Source organism: Myotis nattereri (assembly GCF_964212035.1).
Source record: "Myotis nattereri genome assembly, chromosome: X".
Lineage (NCBI taxonomy): Eukaryota > Metazoa > Chordata > Mammalia > Chiroptera > Vespertilionidae > Myotis > Myotis nattereri.
In genome coordinates this window covers 93,767,779-93,782,244 of record NC_138078.1, presented here as the reverse complement: position 1 = coordinate 93,782,244, position 14,466 = coordinate 93,767,779, and the positions used below count along the sequence as shown (strand labels likewise).

The following is a 14,466-nucleotide window of genomic DNA, read 5'->3' as shown; positions in this document are numbered from 1 at the left end:
TTAACAAGGCTTAGTTAGGGCTTAAAAGAAAAAAACAAAAAAAAAAACAAAACAGAGCTGGGTTTCTTTTGATTTGATCTCAGAGATATACCAGATTGAATAAATTATTACTTATTCCAAGAAAGAAGTAATTCAAACTTACATTATCTACATAAGGCATTAAAACAGAATAAGAAAATAGCATGTTAACAAAGACTTTTTGTCTTTTTCTCCCGAGTTTTTTTGAAGGGGGATGGAGAACACTGTAATCTCCCTCTTTAATCATAAGCAAACCCAAGTTGTGTTACTTTTTTTCATTTTAATCAGAGGAAGTATTTCAATCTCCTTCAAACCAACTTTATGAGTTATCTTTAATTTATAGTACTGTAAAGACAGTCCATCCAGATCTACACAAAATTTCATGGCACACTTTACCATAAACTCTCAAACCTTTATATACTTTTAAAATTGGCTTTGTGGTGCTTTGGTAAACTTGTTTAATAGTGACCTACGTTAAATCTGAGGTAATAAGACTATGTGATTGTTGGGAGAGTAGAGGAATTGGTCTTATTACATAACAACCCTGTTTAGGATTTTCTTTTACTGGTCACTGTCAAGTAAAATGTTTCCAAGTATTTAACAGATCAAGTCTGCTCTGCGCTCTCCAAAACGGGCCTGTTTTCCTTGAAGAGTGAAGAGAACAATCATTCTCTGAAATTTCTTTTTGCTAAGAGCAAATAGAGAATTCAGCTGTATTTATTCTTCTCTCCATTTACTCTCCCGATACTTGAAAAGGAAAACACAAGGAGGTTGACCCTTCCACCTTCCTCAGAGTATTGTTGGGTCTATCCCCAGGCTCTCGTTGGGCCCTCTCGGCTGGTTAGGAGCACCAAAGAGGAGGTAAGAGGAAAGTCAGAAAGACTATTCCAACTGATAAACATATACTAGTACACATATACACTTCTTAAATTTTAGTAACATTTTAAAGTATGAATTTAATGGTCTTCAAAATGTTACAGGCCTCAGCAAAGCTGCAATATATCAATTTTTATCCTCAGTTTCAATTCTTTAACCTTCAAGGAACCAAAATGAAATCAAATTTTCAAAACACATGACTGTAAGCAAAGGTTATGCCTTTATATTTAGATTAAGAACTTTAAATTAAGAATTTAAGCCATTAATCTTTATCTTAACAAGTTACTTGGTATAATAAGTTAAAAAAAAGTAGAAATTCCCATCAACCTCTGACTCTAGCTTTAAAGATATGGACTGCAACTCCTATAGTATCACAATTACCTTTCAAAAGTTATCTACAATAAAATAAAAATTATGAAGGTCAGAAAGCAGCTTGATTGTCAGTAGTATTAGTTTCCAACTTCTTTAATCCATATGAATGATTAAAGATGTGTGGTAGAAGTAAAGGAGTCACACTACTGCGAATGTTCATAACAAACTCTCCATAAAAGCATTAAAGAAACTATAATTTCACATTTAAAATTAGTTCTATTTTAACCGCCAACAAGCTAAGGTTTTTCCTATTATCTCACTGCTCTATGTATTTTAAAGATTTATAGGGAAGGTTAACAGAACTGTAAGGGTTTCCTTTAGTTAATTTTGAACATTAACCTGTTCACATGCCAGAAGCTGTTATACCAACTATTTAAAAATTAGAGCTGTGCTGGAAAAAAAAAATGACCCACAAAAAGAACTTAGAAGATATTTTCTGCCTTTCAGACAGTTTCACAGCCTAAAACTTTAGAAAGCAGTGAAAGAGTAGAATGGGTTATTTTTGTTCATTGCTTTCTCATTTGAATATTAATGAACATAGCATCAAGTCTAAAATTCAGCTGTTAATAACACTATTTCCTCAGTAGTCATCACTTACAAAAAGGATACCAAATGTACATAAAGTGAAAAGAAAAAAACAAACCTAACAAGAAAGATAATAGGGCCTGGTTTTACACTTTTGAGTTAACAATGAATGAAAACAGATAGAAATAAACCTAATGAAGGCACTATTGTAGATAGCAATCCACATTCCATCCCCAAAACCTCAAAAAGACTTCCACAAGAAATTGAGAATTATGCTATGGCCCTTTAGAAAATATAAACTAAGAAATTATAACATTAAGGAAACTGAATTATGATCTCTACACATATACATATACAGACATAATAAACTACTTGTCACCAGTACCTTGAAATCTTCTAAACTTTAAAATTACTAATATTTGAAAAAGCCTACTTAACCAACCTAAAGTTTAAATAGTCAAAACAACATTTACTAAATCAGTGGTTCTTAAAGCTAGCATGCAGGATAAAATAACCTGGTGCTTGTTACAATACAATGCTAGGCCTCTCCCACAGGGTTTCTGATTCGCTAGGTTTGGGGTGGGGCCCCATAGTATGCATTTCTAACAACTTCTCAAGTGATGCTGAAGACGATGATCCAGGGACCACCTGCTGAGAACCACTGGCCTAAATTATTAATGGTACATCAGCACAGCCCTAACCAAAAGCTTGGTCAAGATGCATGTAAACAAATAATGCTTGCAAAGAACGTTGATAACTTCACCCTTTTTACATCAAAACATCTACATCTGCTTCATGGTCTTCCTCAGTCACTTTCAAGGACAGCACTTCTTCGTTAAGAAAGAGCCCACTGAGCCGCTCCTTCCGAGCCTGCCTCTGCTCTTTCAGCTGCCTCTTGCGTAAGGCCTTCTGCTGCAACTTCCGCTGCTTGGATCGCTTCTGTCAAAATAAAATTTTCTAAATCAGTAAAGTTTAGTTTTGGCATATCCACTTCAAAGTATTTTATGGATCAAATTTTTTATTCTCAGAATTTCTATAGATGTTCAAATTCCTCTGCAGTATGATCCTGGTTCCAGTAAGTGAGCCACTGGCTTAGACTTGAAAATGCTTCCTCAAGAATCTATTTTTATGTATTTGACCAGTGAACCTTCTGATAAGGAGGGGATGAAATTTGATCATTTTAACTAGTTATGGATAACCAATCATTAAAAAGATTTAGAAATGAAATTAAGGTACACTGGTGTCAGTGCAGAGTGAACACATAGTGAACAATACTGAACACAAATGCAAAGAACATCTCTAATGCTTATGCTTTTAAGTTGTCTTTCATCCAAAAGCACTAGCAATTTTACCACGACTGGAAAAGAATCATGTATTTCCGTATTAGGCAAATACCATCTTAAAAGCCCATTAGAAACCCATTGGGTACTCTATTCCTTGTCACTGGTGAACTAATGCTAAAAAGGAATGACCACATATCCAGAGGAATCCCTTGGCAACCAACAAAGCTGACTATGTTTCTGTATGGTAAAAGTCAGAGGAAAAAAATCACTGTGTATCTTCTAGTCACCATTGGGTTCCCAAAGAGTTAGAAAGATACCCTTATCATCCTTAAGTTGGCTCCAGACTGTCACCACTGTAAGAGTTGAACTCCCCTGCTAAGCATCATAGAACCATACATCTATATATATGTCTAGCTATATCTATCTATATATATCTATATCCATATCTATATATCTATATCTATATCTATGGCTAATATGCAAAGTGTTCCCCTAAGGAGTTCTACTGAGAGAACAGGAGTTCGATTGCTTGCTATGACATGTGCTGATCACCTGGGGGCGGCATGGAACATGGCGGGCGACCAGTGGTGGCAGCAGGGAGCTGAAGGAGCAAGGGAAGGAGGAGGTGGAGAGGCGGGGAGGCAGGGAGGCAGCGGAACCACGCAGTGGTGGCACATGGGTGGCGAGGGAAGGAGGAGGTGGGGAGGCGGGGAACCTGATCGGCCCCAATCTCCAGCCAGGCATAGGGACGCTACCTGTGCATGAATTTTGTGCTCCGGGCCTCTAGTATACTTATATTTCCTATTTTGTATATGCTCAATAATATTACACAGATTTTTTTCAACTGTGAAAACAGTAGAAATAAATTAGAGAAAGCATTATTATATTTTTATAAAAGGGCTAAGATGAAACACTTAAGACTAAAACATTAAAAAAACATTTAACATACACAAAAGACAGAATATTCTTGAGAGCTAATAGACAGTAACATCAGTGATATAGGGAGACACACTCAGTAGTGAGTTATAGTCAATATTGCAATCCTGAGATTCACTCATTGTTTCCATCAATTTATCTTACTTAAAAGAGACACAAAAATCGCCCTAACCGGTTTGGCTCAGTGGATAGAGCATTGGCCTGTGGACTCAAGGGTCCCGGGTTTGATTCTGGTCAAGGGCATGTACCTTGGTTGCGGGTACATTCCCAGTGGGGAGTGAGCAGGAGGCAGCTGATCGATGTTTCTCTCTCATCGATGTTTCTAACTTTCTATCCCTCTCCCTTCCTCTCTGTAAAAAATCAATAAAATATATTTTTTAAAAAGAGACAAAAATCAGATAAATTTGAGTGTTATGGCTGTGGGTCACAACAGTATTTCAAAGGATTCAACCTAGAGGGCTTTGTTCAATTGAACCAGAACCAGCTGCTTGCCAACCCCACCTCCTCATGAAATCACTGTAGACTTGGGGGAAAAATACAAATAGAATGCCTTGGTATGATTATTTGATAGAACCAAATACTGTACAAAAAACAGATCTGCATATGCATATGCATAATAAAAGAATGTAAGACAAAAAAAAATTAAAACCACAACCACCAGGCATCTAGATAGCAAGATACATTTAACTCTTCAAGAAATTTATATGAGGGAGTACTAATGTTAATATTGAAAGGTAAAGTTTTGTATTGATTAGATGTTTTACTTTAGAATCCCGAATCCGCTCTGCTGCACTTGCAGACAAGTTGCTGTCACTGTGTGCTCGACTCATGTTGGCACTGGAGTTTGAAGCAGAGTTTCCAACACTGGACCCGCTGCTGCTTGCTGAACTGACCATGCTGGCACTGCTGCTGCTGGCACTGGCACCGCTCACTCCACTGGTGCTTGCACAACTAAAGTTGCTTCTCTTCCAGGCCTCTCTTACAGGCCGTTGGCGAGGGCTATGCTCCTTGATATAGTTTCTGACCTTGGAACACACAGATAAAAACTAGTTAGTGTTGTTACTTGACGTTCTACCCTCAAAATACTCGAGAATAGAATGGTGTACTTAAAAAACTGTCAAAAGTGTTACAGATATACATACAGTGGGGCCTTGACTTACGAATGTCCCGACTAATGAGTTTTTTGAGATACCAGCTGTCTCTGGGCCGATTTTTTGCATTGAGTTGATAGAGTAATTTGAGTTAACGAGCTCCTTAACGAGCTCGATCTCGGAACGAATTAAACTCCTAAGTCAAGGCCCCACTGTAGGTAGAATATAAGGACAAAAAGAAACTTCTTAACAATGTTCAAAATTCTAGAATATATATTATGGAGTTAGATTTTCAAAGCACATGAAATAAAGGGTGCCCCAAAAAAATGTATACACACTTTTAATGATTATAAAGTCCATGTTTATTAACATACAGTTAATTTTCAAAATTTAAACGAATCTATATAAAAGTGTGTATACGTTTTTGGGACACCCTATATAATCAATAAATGGAAGGCTACTTGCATCCAGAATTTAGGATCATAATACTTAAGAGACAGAAACTAACAGTAAAATAAAAGATATTTTTTTAAAGTATGCTATTATTGATTTATTTTTTAGAGGGAGGAAGGGATAGGGATCGAGAAATGGAAACATTGATGAAAGAGTAACATCATTGATAGGCTGCCTCCTGCATGACTCCTACTGGGGATAGAGCCCATAACTGGGGCATGTGGTCTACCTGGAATCTACCTGGTGACTTCTTGGTTCCTGGGTCAATGCTCAACCACTGAGCAACACCAGTAGGGCAGATGAGATTTTTTAAAAGATTTCCACTAGAGATGATTTAAGTAAATTGCTAAGTATATCTAATATTAGGGTGTTTCATAAATCTTAGCTAGGGGCACACAGTAGCTGCCTTCAAATGCAAGGTATCAATTTACCATACTAATGAAAAAGGGGATTGAACATAGAACATTATGTTTGTTGAGAGAAATACTGAAATGAGAAAAATGTTTCATAAATAATGATAAATGTCAAAAAAAGTAGAACAGAAGTATTCATTTAGCTATGTGCCAGCGAAAAAGAGCAGTAAAGACTATACTTAGAAGATACCAGAAATGTGTATTTCAAAATAGCATAAAGGAAAATTAATTATGTTTTACCCTAGCCAAGCTCAATTACTCCATAAGACTACTCAAATCCTTCATTCAGATGTTCATGCAAGTATAACTCTCAACAATTTTCATATATAATGAAAATAATGATTTTTAGCTAATTATCTATGCATTTACATATTATTCATGTATACATGCTACAAAACAATGATATTTTCTATAGCTGAACAATCTATATTTTTTTTTACATACCTGCTTCAGTTTTTCATCTGTGAGACAGTTAAGTTCAATAATAAACTCACTGTCTGTAGGGGAGATTTGAGCAGAAGGATCAATTATTTTAATAATATCAAGTTGCTCCCGAAGACCCATCTCAGTACTGACTTTGCGACTCAGATACTCAATATATTCCACCTATGTGATAAAAAATTATAATAAACAAGATCAATGTCAAAACCTGATTGTCTAGTATGTCATTTATTATATTTTAAATATCAAAGCACTTAATGTTAATTTGTTCCCTAAAAAACAATTAGCTATAGCTAAAATTCAGATTCACTATGCAATCCATATTTACCCTGTGACTTTAAACAGGCAATAAATTGAGCTTCATATAGTCTCCACATATATGCTTTTAATTAAAATGCCAAGATCTCTACCTGTTCATCATTTGACATTGAACTCCAAGGAAGTTCGTCTAAATTCCTGTGCTTGTTTTTCTTTTTAGGAAGCAGGCAAGGTGAACTTGGAATACTGGGTATGACATCAGAAAGCACATCACTCCCACTGGCAATGTCACTTCCCGGTAACTTTATAAAAATAAGAAGAAGGGGGTAGAGAAAGCAAAATATTTTAAAAATACATTTTAAATACCACAACATATTTTATCTTTATTAAAAATTACTTTAATCAAAGTCATGACAAATACAGAATCAGAAGACATTAATTCTGATTCACTCCTATTTTAGACCAGCAGGGCAGATGAGATTTTTTAAAAGATTTCCACTAGAGATGATTTAAGTAAATTGCTAAGTATATCTAATATTAGGGTGTTTCATAAATCTTAGCTAGGGGCACACAGTAGCTGCCTTCAAATGCAAGGTATCAATTTACCATACTAATGAAAAAGGGGATTGAACATAGAACATTATAATGTTTGTTGAGAGAAATACTGAAATGAGAAAAATGTTTCATAAATAACGATAAATGTCAAAAAAAGTAGAACATAAGTATTTATTTAGCTATGTGCCAGCGAAAAAGAGCAGTAAAGACTATACTTAGAAGATACCAGCAACATCAATATATTCTTTGTATATAGTCACTTAATGATATTTTCCAAAAGTTTAAAATCATAATCAAGACCTGTCAAAGTGCTAACTTAAGAGTCAATCATCATTAAGGTTTTTAATTCAGAATGTGAATGTAGGCTATGGTCCACATAGCATAATGAGAAAGGAGCACTGGTCTCCATATCTCAGGAGACCTGAGTGATCTGCCATTAAATGGCTCTTTGCCAGATACTGTGCTAGACACAGTGCCAATATAAAGACAAATAAATTATGGTCGGTCCTTGTCCTCAAGTCTGTATTAACAACCTCAAAACAATTAAAATATGCCCTTAATATAAAGCAGAACACTTTAAAAACCAGAAGTATTGCCCTAACCGGTTTGGCTCAGTGGATAGAGCGTCGGCCTGCAGACTGAAGGGTCCCCAGGCTCAATTCCGGTCAAGGGCATGTACCTTGGTTGCGGGCACATCCCCAGTAGCGGGTGTGCAGAAGGCAGCTGATCGATGTTTTTCTCTCATCGATGTTTCTAACTCTCTATGCCTCTCCCTTCCTCTCTGTAAAAAAATCAATAAAATATATTTTTAAAAAAGTAAAAATCAGAAGTATTATAAAAGAAAAATTAGGGGGGATAAAAAGGTCAGAGATAATGTGTAGGTAAAGGAGAAATGCAAGCAAGCCTAATACACAGAAAATCAAACCAGTTTAAAGTGAGATGAACAGCAAAAATAAGTGCTATAATTTTGTATTGCCTATTAAAAGTCAGTTAAAATGAATTTTAAAAGCTTTATTGATTTATAACTAATATACAAAGAAGTGTAACATATTTAATGTATACAATTTGATGAGTTTGGACATATGCATATAGCCTGAAACTATCACACAATCAAGGTAATAAACATATATCCATTACCTCCAAAACTAAGAAAGGATTTAATTTTAAATAAATGTGTTTAAGTCATTCATTAAACAGATAAAAAAATTTTCTACAAGGAGTATATAACTTTCAAAGATAATGCTCTTGTTTTTACAAGATACAAAACAGAACCTTCTTGTTATTGTCTGATTCTATAGACTTTGCAATTATATCTGAACTCTGGATGAATACCAACCAGGTTTTTGAAGTTACCAAAAGAAAAAAGCTACTCTTGCCATGAAATTACTGTAATCACATGCATTTGGTTTCCTATTGTACCCAAAGCACTATAATAGGTACAGGGGATTCAAAGGAATGTAAGCTATGATCCTCACACAAGAACTTTATGCTTGTGAACATAATACAATAACATAAACACACAATTATACATACAATTATAAAACATAGCAAATTATGAATGTGAGGTTTGAGATGACAGGTCACCAATGGAAAGATCTAGCAGTGAGTTGAAGTTGCAGGATTAAAGAGAGCTACAAGGGGGTTAAGCACTGGGGAGTCAATCACATAAAAGAGGGGAATGAAGCCAAAAAATAGGGTTGATCACTATGCACAGTGACCTCGATTTTTATAAGGAAACTGTCTATTAGCTACTACTCTTAAAAACCACATTTTCACTTTGACAGTCATTGATAATCCAAGTGCATGAGTAACTTCCAACAACTAGTATGATGTCCTTTAAAATCTCATTAACACTGCTTGTATTGCTCAGTCTTAGCCCTAAAAATATCTATTCACTATCATGAACGGATGATTACTGAACATACACACAAAGGCCATCTCTTTTTCAGCCTTTAATGTAAAAAAAAAATGTTTTACTATTATCCCTTTGAAATATTTCATGAAAGATCTCCCCAGGGTTCCTAAACAAAAATGAGACGCTTGTCAGATGAAGGGCTTCCCTACTTCAAGCTCCTTTGATAAATTAAGTAGAGCAAGGAACTCTCAAACGTTAAGAAAAATGTCCATCTAAATATTTAACAAATACTGGTACATGCTAGGTGCCAGATTATGTTGAGCACTTAAATCTGTGTCATTAACTCTGTTTATGTGTTTGTTGGGGTTCTTTGGCCATTTTTTTAAGGAGAAGTAAAAACATCCCAAACAAAATTCAAATCCCAGTTCCACTGCTCACTAGCCTCAGAATCTTCTTTGTAAGTTATGATTAATGCCACTATCTCAAGGATTGTTCAAAGTTTACACAAACCCTCAGAGAATACCATATACTACTGAAGTGGCCAAGTTAAGTTTCACAAGCTAATCTCTCAGAATGGCAGAAGGGGTTAAAAAAAAAAGGCATTCAGGTAAGGAGAATAATTTAGTAAAACAGATGGAAAGAACATGGGATGAGGTTAAGGACACCAATATGATTAAAACAGAAAATTGTGCTAGGGATCTGAAAGTTACTAGAATAAACAGAAACTTGTATGATATGTGGAATTAAGCCAAAAACACTTTCTAAATAGAAATTGATGATGGAGGGGGTTAATGGGGGAAAAAGAGGGACATATGTAATACTTTCAACAATAAAGATTTTTTTTTTTTAAAGTAACTTGATGAAACTGGACTTGAGGGAAGATAAGTCATAAAGCAACATGGGGATAAAACAAAATGAAGAAAGACTGGAAATAAGCTCTTGTTTGACCTATGCCTGGACTAAGATTAGCAAAAATGGAAAGAGCCCTAACCGGTTTGGCTCAGGTGGATAGAAAGTCGGCCTGCGGACTCAAGGGTCCCAGGTTCGATTCCAGTCAAGGGCATGTACCTTGGTTACGGGCACATCCCCAGTAAGGGGTGTGCAGGAGGTAGCTGATCGATGTTTCTCTCTCATCGATGTTTCTAACTTTCTATCCCTCTTCCTTCCTCTCTGTAAAAAAATCAATAAAATATATATATTTTTAAAATGGAAAGAAAAATTAGAACAGAAAATTTCAAATAAAAAACTACTTACAAGGCTGTTTACAATTAAATGGACTAGGATAATAGATGACCAATGTGAGAAAAGAAAATTGGCATACCACCCATACAGGGTGATGTTCTTAAACACCTCAATTTTTAGAGTGAGACACCTGAAGCAATGTTATAGATCTTCTAGTTACAAATAAGGAAAATGATGTTCAGAGTAGGACACAAGTCCAGTGCTTTCAATTATGCAAAGATCTCTTGCCTTGCAGGTATTTAGGATGAGAGAATACAATTTGAGATATGAAGAGTGTGCAGTGATAATGAGAGAAGTAAGTACAAGTGTCCTTTGAAATGATAATAGTCATTTTTCACTACACTCTAAAACAGGTCACAAAACAGTCTTTTTTTCCAAAGAAATGCTATAATTGAAAGTTTCATTACTGATCAAGGGCTCAGCATCAGATAACAGGTTTGCATGAAATAATGTCATGCAATGAATATATCCCAAGAAACCAGAAACACCAATCAGAAAGGATATATGCACCCATATGTTCATAGCACAATTCACCATAGCTAAGATCTGGAAACAGCCTAAGTGCCCATCAGTAGATGAATGGATTAGAAAACTGTGGTACATCTACACGATGGAATACTATGCTGCTGTAAAAAAGAAGGAACTCTTACCATTTGCAATGGCATGGATGAAACTGGAGAGCATTATGCTAAGTGAAATAAGCCAGTCAATGAAGGAAAAATACCACATGATCTCACTCATTTATGGATAATAAAGACCATTATAAACTTATGAACAAAAATAGATACAGAGGCAGAGCTGCCTCAAACAGACTGTAAAAAAAAAAAAAAAATAATGTCATCCAAGTGGAAATGTGGAGTAATCAATTGGAGATATGAGAGCAGCAGATGTACATGACAATGAATTGTATGAGCTCTGTATATTTATTAGGTCATCAATTTTCCATTTTATACCTGATAGTACGTTTCAGGATAAAAATGCTTAGTAATTCTCATCCCATATTTTCCATAGACAACAATATCTGATATATTTATATTATAATCAGTAATTGTGACACATAAGAATTAAATCAAACTTCTGCCATTATTTATTGTAGTATGCAGCAAAATTTTTTCAGTAAGCTCATTTCTGTAATAGCTGATATGTAATTTCAAATTGCATCTCCAGGTTTCAAGTGTGACAGCTGAATCACACACTCTTTAAAACTAATCACATATGTCTTTAATAATGAAAGGACTGCAAGCAAACAATCAGCAAAGCAGAATGCTTTGAGGCTATTTCAAATGCTAAGATGCTACTTCATTCATGGTTAAAATTATGCCTTATTAAGTTGTTAGCATTATCTTCCCAGAATCTATGAATCATTTATATTTACTTTAATGGTAACTGAAACATCTGTTAAAAGAAAGATTTAAACAGAGGCAGTTTTTAATCACAACAGAAGTAACACGAATTTTTAAACTGCAGTCAACAATTTTTAGTCTATATTAATCCTAACACATAATTTTTTATTATCTTCCTGGATAATTTACTACTCATCATTATGAAGTCCTACAAAAACAAGAGAACAGTTTAAACCTTTCAACATATTTAAATAGCAAATATCCATGGAAACAGAGTACCCACACTCCAATTTCATAAGTGGAAAACACATTACTAAGGCAGGCCTGATTTTGTTCCAGCATTCTAGTCATTCATGTACATTAACAGTGAGTGATTGAGGACAGATCTCAACTCTAACTAACAAAATGAATGAAGAAGTCAGCAATTTAAAAATGCTTACCACTTTGCAACATTATAAGAACTCTAAATAAGTCACATGAAATAAACAGAAAACTGTTTCTCTGAATTATCAGGACTCTACCTGACATTTTATTAAGAATCCTTAAAGTCTAATTTTAAATACAAAGTGTGAGCTAAAAAAATGAAGAATAAAAAGTTACCCACACAAAGATGCTCACTTCTATGTTACCTTAAGAGAAAAAAAAAATTAAACACATGTACACAGGGGAATGGTACATCTAGTACCAGGAATATTATGTAGTCATTAAAAAAAACTCATTATTAAGATCATGAGAAAGTTTATATGTTAAATGAGAAAATCTTATTACAATATTTTATGCAGAAGAAAAGGGAACACTTCCTAACTCATTTTATAAGGCCAACGCCATCACAAGAAAACTACAGTCCCCTATGAATACAGATGCAAAAATCCTCAACAAAATACTAGCAAATAAAATCCAGCAGCATGTTAAAAGATTTATAATACCATGACCAATTAGAATTAATTCCAGGAATGCAAGTGTGAGTCAACATATAAAAATCACTCAATGTTCTATATAATATTAATAGAATGAAGGAGAGAAACTGCATGATCATTTCAATAGATGCAAAAAAAAGCATTTGACAAAAATCTAATACCCTTTCAGATAAAAACTGAACAAACAGGAACAAAAGAGAAATCTCTCAATACGTTAAAGGATATTTATGAAAAATCTATAGTTAACATTATACTCAATGGTGAAAAAATGACTGAAAGCTTTTCCCCTAAGATTGGAAAAAAGAAAAGGATGCCAGTTTTTGCTACTAATATTCAACACTGTACTAGAGATCTAGCCAGGGCAATTAAGCAAGAGAAAAAAAAAAGCTATTCAGATTAGAAAGGAAGAAAAACTACCTCTATTCACAGATGACATGATCTAAAATATAGAAAACCCTAAAGAATTTACAGAGAAAACAATAAACTATTAAAGCTAACAAATGAGTTCAGCAAAGTTGCAGGATATAAAATAAAAACAAAAATTCAGTTGTATTTCTATACGTTAGAAATGAACAATCTAAAAATAGGAAAAAATCCATTTACAACTACATCAAAAGAATGAAATATTTAGGAATAAACTGAACCAAGGAAGTACAAGTTTTGGACACGAAAAACTACAAAACAGCATTGTAACAAACTAACGAAGACCTAAATAAGACATTCCATCCCATGTCGATAGACAGGAATATTTAATACTATTAAAATGCAATACCCCCCCCAAATTGATCTACAGATTCAATGCAATTCCTATCAAAATTCAAGCTGCCCTTTTTGCAGAAATGGACAACATAACCCTAACACTGACAGGGAATTGCGAAAGGGACCGCCAGTAGTCAAAACAATGTTGTTAAAAAAGAACAAAGTGGGAGAACTCACACTTCCTGATTTCAAACCTTATACAAAACCAGGGTGATTAAACACAGCGTGATCTTGAGAAAGAAGAAGACAGTTGGAGGTGTCACAATACGTAATATCAAACTATACTACAAGACTTTGTAATCAAAACAGCCTACTACTGGCATAAGAAAAGGCATATAGACCAATGGAACAGAACAGAGAGCCCAGAAATAAATCCACACTTTTATGGTCAATTAACATTTGACAAGGTGACAAGAGCATACAATAGAGTAGACAGTCTTTTCCATAAATTGTGTGGGAAAATTGGATAGGTTACATGCAAAAAATGAAACGAGACCAACTTATACCATCCTATCTAATAAAGTGGGAATATGCTAATTGACCCTCACACCATCACAAAGATGGCAGTGTCCACTGCCAATAGGGAGGGAATATGCTAACTGACTGCCACATCCTCAAAGATGGTGGTGCCCACAGCCACAAGATGGCAGTGCCCAGTCCCCTCAGTCCCGCTGGGGTGCCTGCCTTCAGAGTCCCCCAGTCCCCTCAGCCCCCCAGCAGCCCAGGGCCAGCCCGAGGCACAGGCAAGCCCAGGGCCAGCCCAAGGCTCAGGTAACCAGGGCCGGCCGAGGCTTGCGCTGCCAGCAGTGGGAGCAGCAGAGGTGTGATGGAGGCATTGCCTTCCCCTGATCGCCGGGTTGCCTCCCGCCCCCAAGGGCTCCGGGACTGTGAGAGGGGGCAGGCCGGGCTGAGGGACACCCCCTCCGGTGCATGAATTTTCATGAACCGGGCCTCTAGTATACAATAATAAACTCAAAACGGATAACAGACTTAAATGTACATCCGGAAATGATGGAAATAATGGGCAGCAAAATCTCAGACATCTCTTGTAGCAATATGTTTTCCAATACATCTCCAAGAGCAAGGAAAACAAAGGAAAAAATAAACAAATGGGACTACATCAAATTAA

At 35.5% G+C, this 14,466-nt stretch overlaps 1 protein-coding gene across 1 annotated transcript in view; it reads right to left on the bottom strand.

Annotated features, from left to right (window-relative positions):
• Positions 1-224: 224 nt before the first annotated feature.
• Positions 225-14,466, bottom strand: part of FAM199X (family with sequence similarity 199, X-linked) — a 52,530-nt gene continuing 38,288 nt past the window's right edge. Inside the window, exons 3-6 of the mRNA XM_081115341.1 lie at positions 6,819-6,968; positions 6,412-6,573; positions 4,775-5,035; positions 225-2,730 (exon numbers count right to left, since the gene is read on the bottom strand). Of these exons, the coding sequence (XP_080971467.1) occupies positions 2,560-2,730; positions 4,775-5,035; positions 6,412-6,573; positions 6,819-6,968 (744 nt within the window). The 3' untranslated portion in view covers positions 225-2,559. The remainder of the gene's footprint in view (positions 2,731-4,774; positions 5,036-6,411; positions 6,574-6,818; positions 6,969-14,466) is intronic.